General features: G+C 29.6%; 1 protein-coding gene across 5 annotated transcripts in view; it reads left to right on the forward strand.

Annotated features, from left to right (window-relative positions):
* The window catches only part of LOC106462876 (chromodomain-helicase-DNA-binding protein 7-like), a 167,453-nt gene that overhangs the window by 123,162 nt on the left and 34,312 nt on the right, over positions 1-9,979 (forward strand). For all 5 annotated transcript variants that reach the window (XM_022390278.1, XM_022390280.1, XM_013922841.2 and 2 more), the window contains 5 exons: positions 1,985-2,109; positions 2,521-3,152; positions 5,506-5,628; positions 5,992-6,327; positions 6,692-6,758. In XM_022390278.1, coding sequence (XP_022245986.1) covers positions 1,985-2,109; positions 2,521-3,152; positions 5,506-5,628; positions 5,992-6,327; positions 6,692-6,758 — 1,283 coding nt within the window. The remainder of the gene's footprint in view (positions 1-1,984; positions 2,110-2,520; positions 3,153-5,505; positions 5,629-5,991; positions 6,328-6,691; positions 6,759-9,979) is intronic.

Consider the following 9,979-nt stretch of genomic DNA (forward strand, 5'->3'; position numbering starts at 1 on the left):
AAAATGTGTCACTTGTGTTGCACTAGTGGAAATTCAAGATTTTTTTTATATATTTCCTTGTAGAATTAAGAACTTAAAACTTGAATACTATTAAAATATGGATTATTAGCAAATTTTTTATGCTATTCTAATTGGTAAAACATAAACAAAAAGTAGTTTAATAACATTTTGAATGTAAGACACTAAAACCTTGTGTCATGTGCAGTAAAGGGTACCTGGGGAGAGGGGGTTAAATAAAAGTTTTTTTTAATACAGTTTGACTTCATAGTCTGCTGAAATAAGCATTTTAATATAATTAGTTTTAACACTTTTGCTATGGGTATCTTTTCCTGCACATGTCATGAGGCTTTAATGAGTTACATTCAAAATTGAATTAAACTACTTTCTTGTCATGGTATATGAATAAATGTAGCATGTAAATGTAGCTAATAATCCATATTTTATTAGTATATAAATTTTAAGTTAATACTTTTATAAGGCAATATTTTATAAAATCTAGAATTTTCTCTAGTGTAAGAATTGTGGCATTTGCTCTCGAGGCATCCTCTCTTCTCTAATTTATTTACCATTCCTGCAAGAAGTACAAAATTTAATGTAAATTAGTTATTATAATATCGTCATCGCTTAGGCAATGCATAATTATTATAGCTTTCAACCATATTGGTTACAGAGCCATGAAATAGAAAATCATATCCCTCCTGCAACACCCACCTGTCACACACATCCTCTCTTTCAGAAACTGCCAATAGTTCTCTCTGATGTTCAATACTATAGTATTTGTAACCAATAGAAAACCAAGGCTTTTATCTGTCAAACGACATGTCGTATTACATTGTTTTCTGCAAAGAAAATTGTTATATTCATTTTCAGTTCAAGCTTGATTCCCATGGGAAACACATCAACAAGCTTAGATGAAGTTTTAACGGCTCTTTTTGCATAGCTAGAGAGTTAGAAAAATTGTGAAAGCTATGAGACATTGTCTGTTTTTGCATGTTATTATTTTGTGTTCTTTGGTGCATTATTTAATTAAATAAGAAAATTTAGTACAGTACTACCATTAGTATTAAAAGAAAAAGAAGACAAAGGTAACTACTTTTTTCTGGTTTTTCATGTGTATTCTTTATTTATTATTCTAAAAGCAACTAAAATGTAAAAATAGGAAACATTTTAAGTTAGTTAAGGATAGATTAATTAAAAGAAAAAATTATAAAAAATGTCACACGAGAAGCGGTAGAGTAGCTCGTGCATAATGTAATTTGATAGCATAATGTGAGCTGTATGTTTGCCAAATGATTTACAACTTATAATGGCACGAATTGTAGTTAGACCGGTTCAAAGGACAATAAAACAATCAAATTTAAGTATATATAGATGTATACTATTATGAGTGTAAAGCTATATAGGAATATCAAATGTAGTTTCATATTACAATGTGAAATCATTCTATAAAGAAAGAAATGGTAATTAGATTTTTTTCAGTTGTTACAAAGTCAGTCAAATTGACCAACCTTGTATAAAGTTAGGGTAGAGAAAATAACAGATAAGATATAAAGTTTTACTGGAAAAAACATATGACATTTATTTAGGAGGTTTTAGAGATTATGCAGATAAAATTGAAGGTTTTTGAGACAGAAAAGTATTTATAATCTTAAAGTGGAAATCACTTTGACTCCATATATTCATGGAAAAATACTTGATGAAAAATTCTGATTTTTTTTGTCTAGAAATGACTTAATGATTATTGAGAGCTTGTAAAACAAAATTTTGTGAAGATACACGAAACATTGAAGTTCTAGTATGGAAACTATATAGGTCAATTTGGGGTAATGAAAAGAGTTAACTATTCCCGGAAAAGCACAGAATTTTATAAATTAGTTATGTTTATTATATTTTTTCATTAGTATATTTAAAATGTTAGTCAAGTTATTAGTTTAAATCAGATTAGACATGTACAGTTAGCCTGAATGATCATTTTTACTTACAGATATGGCATGAGTCGACTAGATTATCATCTTATTCATGACCCCAATCTGTCATTCAAAGATGTTCTAAGAACAGTGCATCAGGGAAAGGCTTTCAGTAACAGTAGTCAAATACCAACACCATCTGGTAATATTTAATATTGTATAATGTCATGTATTTTGATAACTAGGTAACAACTTGTACCATGACCAGCACAGAGCACAGTTCTTCCTTGTGAAATTAAAATGTATTATTAACAATTTAGTTTTTTTGTGAAGTAATAGTTATAGCCTAGCTAATGTTTTGCTCTAAAATAACAGTTGTCCAGTCATCTAGAAAACTAAGCTCAGTTTTGCTTTAAATTCTAATATGGTTTGGTATTTAGTTGTTTTTCTTATTGGCTACTGTCTTATTTCTTTCTGTCAAAAAGATTAAGCATAGATATATAAAAAAGCACATTCTAGTTACTTATATGAAATTTTACCCATGTTCAAAACTATTGCGAGCTCTACCATATATTTAGATATTTCAGCTTAACCAGAAGTTCTAACTTTGCAGAAGGGACCAGCCCTGAAGAGTTGAAAATTAAAGAGGAGACTCAAGTAAAAGAAGAGAAAGCCACCCCTTCAAAAGATGTAAAGTCTGAAGATGAGTTGAAGAGTCAACCTAAAAGAGAGAATTCTGAGGAATTATCCACTAAGGAAGAAAGTGAAGCCGGAGATGTAAAAAGAGAAATATCCAGTGATGATATAAAAGAAGAAGAGAACAAAATTGAGTATGTTGTAAATAAGTCGGAAGTAAACGAACAAGATGAACAGATAATAACAACTAAAAGAAAGAAAGAAAGTCAGGAAATTATGTCAGAAGAAATTAATATAACCAGTGAAGACAAAGATATTCTTAAAGACCATTCCCCTAAAGAAGAAGCTACTGCATTAATAGATAAAAACAAAACTGTAGAGAAAGAAAACAAGGAAGTAGCAGAAGAAAGTGAAACACCTTCATCCAAAGGTGATGTTGAATCTATTGAAACGTGTCTTGAGAGAGAAAGTACAACAGAAATTCCAGGTGAAGAAAATTCTAACATACCTTCCTCTTCTTCCCAGGCAGTGGAAGATAAAAACCTAGAAGGGGAGACAAACACATGTTTCTTGAAGTCTGATACTCCTTCTCATTTAGAAGAGTTTCAGGTATTTCCATTAATAAGTGACCTTAAATTGATATGCATAATTTTTGCAGTTATTTGCTTGGTTATTCAAGTGTGCTTGGAGTCGGTACTTATACTATCATAAGAAGAATAATATTATTAAGGGGAATATGTTTATTCTGGTTTTAAAAACTAAATTAGTTTTAAAAATCTGTCACAAGAATGAGGCAGATATTCATACTCCAAGTACTTTAATAATTGATAGTTTTAGAACCATAGATTTACCAAATTCATCTAAATAATATAGCGTGGAAATTATCTTGCCTTTTTATTATCTGGTTTTCATGTGTAAGTATTGTAAACCCTTTGACTACGACCTAATTACACTGTAAGTATGTATGCAACTCTTGTGAAAGTTCTTTTCAAGAGTGAAACTAGTGGATGAAATTCTTTTAAGTTTGAGATTAAAGGTCCTATAAGTATGTAGTTTTTGAAAAATAAGATTTTAAATTTTGATTTTTTTTCTAAAGCAATGATTTTCTCATGCCTTTTTTCCTTTTTGTATGTTCCCCATCAAAAATGCAAAGTAATTTTCATTTTAAGATTAAAAATCCTTTTATGCATCAGAAAATTTTCCAATTTCACATGCAAAATCCTTATAATGTCCAGACAGTTATCAAACGTTTCTTAAGTAAAAATTATATTTTATCTGTTATTTTAACTAAGGAATATCTGTAAGGATTTGATCAATTTGACCGATCTCATAACCACTATAAGAAAAAAGAAATAAATATAAATTATGCCTTTTTCGTTCTAGAATGACTACAAATTATAAAGCGAAAACACAAATGTTTAGACTAAACATCTTAAATCTCATAACAATATACATTTATATATATAAATTATTTTTATTGTAGTGACCTTTCAGCTGTGCCTGGCTAACAATACAGAAGTTACAATGATGTGGTGCACGTGCACTTATGTTACGGTATCCAATGATATAAAACTGACCTTTAGTCTCTACAAAATGTATTTTGTAAAATACAGTCACACTTTATTTATTGTACATTAGATACATATATAGATTATTACTATTTATAAATAACTTCTTTGAATTATTTTTCTTAAAACATAGAACAGTAAATAAAGAAGTAAAGCAAACAATTATCTCTTTTAGTTACAACCTTTGTACTCACTTGCTGCTTGTCGTAGCTTGCTAAGCCTTAAAAAATTTTGCATGTGGAGGTTGTGAAACGAAATAATTTTTTTGTAGGTTTTATATATACATTTGAATAACCAAAAAATCATAAATTACTGTATTGGTACCATAGAATTCCACTATAATTTATCAAGTTTAGTAACTAAGCTGTATTTCAGTCTAAAAAAATATGAAACTTCGAGCAGACTAAAGACACAACCTATTTTCTTGAAATCTTGGTGTGAAAGAATGAGATGGCATCCAAACACATTAAAGTGGCTGAGAAAGCCACTAGGGGAACGTTTTGAGATTTCAATTGGTTATTCACATGTCATATATAGAACTGTATATAAGAGACCATTTCCAAAATGGGAAAGAGGTGAGTGGGGCCACTGTTTCATTCAGTACATAAGCGATATCTCAGCAAATAGAAAAGATAGGAGGTTCTTATTTTATATTCTAGCTTGTCAATATTGGTAATTTGAATTTCTAATTCATACAAAATGGAATAATTTGTATTTTGACATCACAAACATCAAATTTTACTAGTGCTGCAATCAATATACTACGTGACACACAAAAATCGATGTTTATCTGTTGTTTTTTTATATTTGCTCTTAAATTAAGAAATTGATTAATATATAGTACTAACATTTGAATTATAATCTACAGTTTGATACCAAACTTAATGACATGAATTCATAAAATAGTAGTTCAATAAAATTTTGAATGCAAGTCAACAAACGCAATGACATGGCTTTTAACCCATGACCAATGTGGAAAGGGTAAATGTAACTAATGAAGAAGTTTGTTAGACATTCTAAAGAAAGAGTATATGTGTAAAAGTTTAATGTTGTTTTTATACTTAGTATTTTATACTTCTGCCTTTTTTGTGGGGCAAAATTACTTTTTAATCCATGTAATTAGAATAGCTTACTCATGCTTGGGTTCTTTGCTTTAAAGGCTTTTTAAAGTTTTGGTTGAACACAAACAAATGAATTAAGGTTTTGATTTTTTTTGTATCTAGTCTTTTATATTTTTTGAACAGTAACTGTGTAAATCATATATTTACATACATTTGTTTAGTTTAAATGTAACTATTTTGATTATGAAACAAACTTCTTATCTTTAAGATGTTTGAAAGGTAAAGTATATTTGGGATAAAGAAATCACATTATATTTATATTTCTTTGCATAGGATATTTCCCAAAATGATGAGATTATGAGCCAGGATAGTTTCAATTTGGAATTGGATCATAATGAGCCAACTGTGGCTCAATTGCTAGCCCATTCTTCAAGGAATCCTCTACATTGGCCTAAGGTATGTGTCAGTTCTAGTTATATCCAAGAGTGTTGATATATTATTCACAGGAAATTTTTAAAAATGAAATACTACCTTTCTTGTGAGCTGTAATCTCATATTTGTGTGTTTCAATTTTGGTATTGTTGGGAACAAGTTTACTTTTTGTATTTCTCAAGTATAAAATCAATAATTTATAATATTTAGCTAGAATTTACAGCTTTGTTTCTTGTTGGTAGAAAAGTAATTTTTATTTTGCCTATACCAAAACATCTAATTTCATTGTACTTTTTTATATTATTTTATATAATGTTATTTTTTCATTAGTTATTTTCATAACTTCGTCTGTATTGTTTGAAATATTGTATTCTGTTCTTTAAACAGGATAAGGTTCTTCAGATACGAATTGAGCACATATGTCATGCTGTAGAAAAGAATGAATGGCCTATTATAAGGCATACGTTTATGCCAAGCTTCATGATGATGGGAAGCACAGCTGGAGCATCTGTCACACCTTCATCTACACCCACAGTTCCTGGCAGTGTGTCACCAAGGGCTGTGTCCCCTGCACCTAGCTCTGTAAGTCAACTCAGTGATGATGCCTCTGTTCCATCCCAGCATACACCCGATCAGACACCTCTTAAAGAACCAATACTGCAAGACATGCTTATTACTGCCTCAGAATATGGAGTAGGGAGAGGCAGCCCAATTCAGCCTGGGGTAGGTTGCAATTCCTTGTTGTAATTCTTTACTGTTGATGTATGTTATTGATTTTTATTACATTGTAATTGATAGTTTTCAAGAAGAAAACTTTTATTATTTACATTATTTTAAAATCTTATGAAATTAAAATTGGAAAAAGTTTTACAAAACTTCTTGTATTAATTTAAACACAATAAATATTTTTCACAAAAAAACCGAATGGAAGTATGAACCATATTTGAATTGCAGAAATTCAGCATTTGAGACTCAATGTTGTATTTTCGGGTATTGATTTCACTTTTTATGTTTCTTCCTTGATAAAAGTACTATGTTTCATTACCTGTTGCATAATCTGGAAAATATTTTTGGATTGGTTCAATAGAATGAAGCTCTTGGAGGACGTCGTAGGAGGAGACGTAGAAGAAGATTTGAAATAGAAGCTGAAAGAGGTAATTTACACTCCCTTTGGTTGCTGTTAAATGTAATATTAAGGAATTAGGTACTTATTGTTTTAATAGATATAATCATTTTATACCACATGAGCCAATTACATTAGTTTTTATTAGATTTCTTGCCAGTGTTGATGAAATATATAATTAACTCATTTCTGTGCATAACAGTCTCCAAGTTCTCAGAATATAATACGTTACTGAACAAAGGATAGAATGTTTATTTCTGAGACAATAACTCACCTCTTCTCACAAAAATACCATCTTTCTTGTGTGTCTGCAGATGAAATTTACATGTTTCTAGCCTTGAGGTAAATCCCACCTAAATTCACTTGTTTAACATGTGCTGGTGCATGATAACGTCATCATGTGACAACAGCCCTCCACCAATAGGGGTTGAAACAACTTCCATGAGCAGTAACCCCATGTGCACTTACACTCATGGTAACTTCACTCTTTTCCTTGGCATTGCATTGAACAGATGTGTTAAAATTTCTCATTTGTATTGAATTTGATAAGATTTCTTAACAAAACATTTGCTTCAAAAGCATTGATTATTACTCATGGATACATTTGTGGTCACGAGCTGGGTGGACTTCACACAGCCCATAATAGAAAGGTTAACTTTCTAATATTTTTCTTGATTTCATTTTCAGATAAGTTCCTTTCTTCATCTTTTTCCTGTGTCTTTTCACCCTTAACTAATGTGCACTCTTTTAACTCCTTTCTATGCATGTTATAAGGTTTTACTGAGTTACATTCAAAATTTAATTAAACCACTTTACTATCAATGTATTTTAATGAAATTAGCATTATCATGTACGTTATAATTCAAAGTTTTATATTATCTAAGTTTTAATTCCTTTATTTCAAGATAAATCTAAAAAAATACATAAAATTTCAGTTTTGTTATCATTTGATGAATAAGCCCTCAAAAAACCCATAACTTTTGTTTTTATCGCTTGAATAATACTCCATCTGCAGTGTACATGTATATATCTAGACTCAAAACTACATTTACATCACTTGTTTCAAATTCCTTTGGGTCCATTCAGTTAACAAAGAAACAAATGTTGTAACTCCCTGACACTAGCCATGCCCACATTTTATACTAAAAATGTAAATTATAAGCCACCCTCTACTTACTTGAAGTGTAAATTCGATGATGAGGAACCCACTTTGAGACTAATAATGGCTGGAGACGGCTTGAATGGGTAATGAAGAAAAACTTTAATATAAGTTTAACATACCTGATGATGACAAAACCTTGTCGAAACGTTGTACATTTGCTGTTATGTTAAACTTATATTAAAGTTTTTCATCATTACCCATTCAAGCTGTCTCCAGCCATTATTACTTGAGGTGTGTTTATAACCAATTGAAGGAGCTAATTTTAAACTACAATCTGTCAGTGGTTATTGTAAAGCTGGCTCACTAACAAGCACATCAAACTGCTAAATCTATGTTGGAGGTTCATCCCCACTAACACTTAGTTTTTCTCACCTTATATATATTAGTTTGATGAAGTTAAATTGTATTTAGGTTTTACTTTTATAGTTCAGTTAATTATCTATTATTTATGATTTAAAATTCATATTTCAAAGGTTTAATAATTTTTTTGATATATTCCAAATTTAACCTGCTCCACAAGGCTTGAGTTAGTTAGCAAGAGAAAAAACATTTTGCTGGAGGCTAAAGTATTTATGCTAATGTTACCATTATATTGCCCACAGCACCCATTCATGTGTGTTGACATGAATAATAAACAGTAAAGGGCAGAAAAGGAAAATAAAATATTAAGAATAAACTATAATTAAAAAGTAAAGATGTGAAGTTATGCATATAACCTTAAGAATATATTTTAAGAGTATTGATGAATAGTTAAAAGGTATTTATATATTCACATTTCTTAATTTAAACATTTAATTGCACTGTATATTGGTGATAATAGCTGCAATTAATGATATGGTAGACAAAAAATTTTGATGTTCATTTAGGAAGTTCTAGAGGTTATATGAATAATATTTGAAAACAGTAAGATAAAAAAAAATATACTTAACATGAAAATTACCTTGCACTTGAACTCTTCAGTCTGAGTGAAAAAAAAACTACAATAAATGACAAATTTTTAGTAAAAATAGAAAAAAAATCAAAATTAAATAGTTTTCTGAAACTACATATGTTTAGGAAAGTTCATGTCAAATTTTAAACAATTTCATCCATTAGTTTTATTTTTGGAACAAAATTTTACATTAGTTATGTTACATCCTTGCTATTTAACCCGATGACTACCGGCTACTAACTTTCTTAGTAGGCAATGCAAGTCTTGCTATATTTCATTCCAACAATAAAACTAGTGGACGATTATGTTCAAAAGTTCATAAGAACTTTGATAAATGTATGATAGGTAGTTTAAGAAACATAAAGCCTATTACTTTTAATAAATTTAGTTTTTTTGCATTATGATCTTTAATATCTTGGAAACTTACATTAGGAAATGAGTACATGATTATTAAAAAAAATTAAAAATAGATAAAATTTGCATTTTATGGAAGATACAATTTTTTGGGATTTCAAAATAATGTACTAAAACATTAACAGTAATAAGTTCAAATCTGTAGCAAATATGAATATCGTAATAATTTCTTATAAATATCTTTCTTATGGTTTCAAGTAATATACAGACCCGTAAATAATGTTTGTAAATAAACCTAAACAATAAATTTTTATTTTTAACTAGGATTTCATGTTTATGTATGTACATAAAAACATTTTAATTTTGTTTCATAAAAATATTTTTATTTCAAATTTATGTTTATGTTTCATTGCAGTCGTACTTTTGTGTTTATTGTGCCGAATAAACCGTGGGGTCAGCAGCGTGAACTTTGTCCATTGTCCGTAAACTATCTCACCCCTTTTGGTGGTCACTCTCGTTCAACCGAGTGCATGCGCATTTGAACATTACTGTAGATATGATAGTAAGAAAGCTTTTCGGTACTTGAATATCATTTCTTTGAACTTTCAAACAAGTTTATTTCAACATATGTCCGTGTATGTTGTTTCAGAATAGAGACAAAACTAATTGCCACTACTAATGAATGTATGTAACAGTTTATAGTACAGGTGGTTTCAATAAACACCACCTGAGCCTGACCCCTTGTTACCTGATACATCCTGTTAGAAGAGATTACCAAACGATACAGACACTATAAATTACAAAG

This window comes from Limulus polyphemus, unplaced genomic scaffold, assembly GCF_000517525.1.
Source record: "Limulus polyphemus unplaced genomic scaffold, Limulus_polyphemus-2.1.2 Scaffold1273, whole genome shotgun sequence".
In the NCBI taxonomy this organism is placed as follows: domain Eukaryota; kingdom Metazoa; phylum Arthropoda; class Merostomata; order Xiphosura; family Limulidae; genus Limulus; species Limulus polyphemus.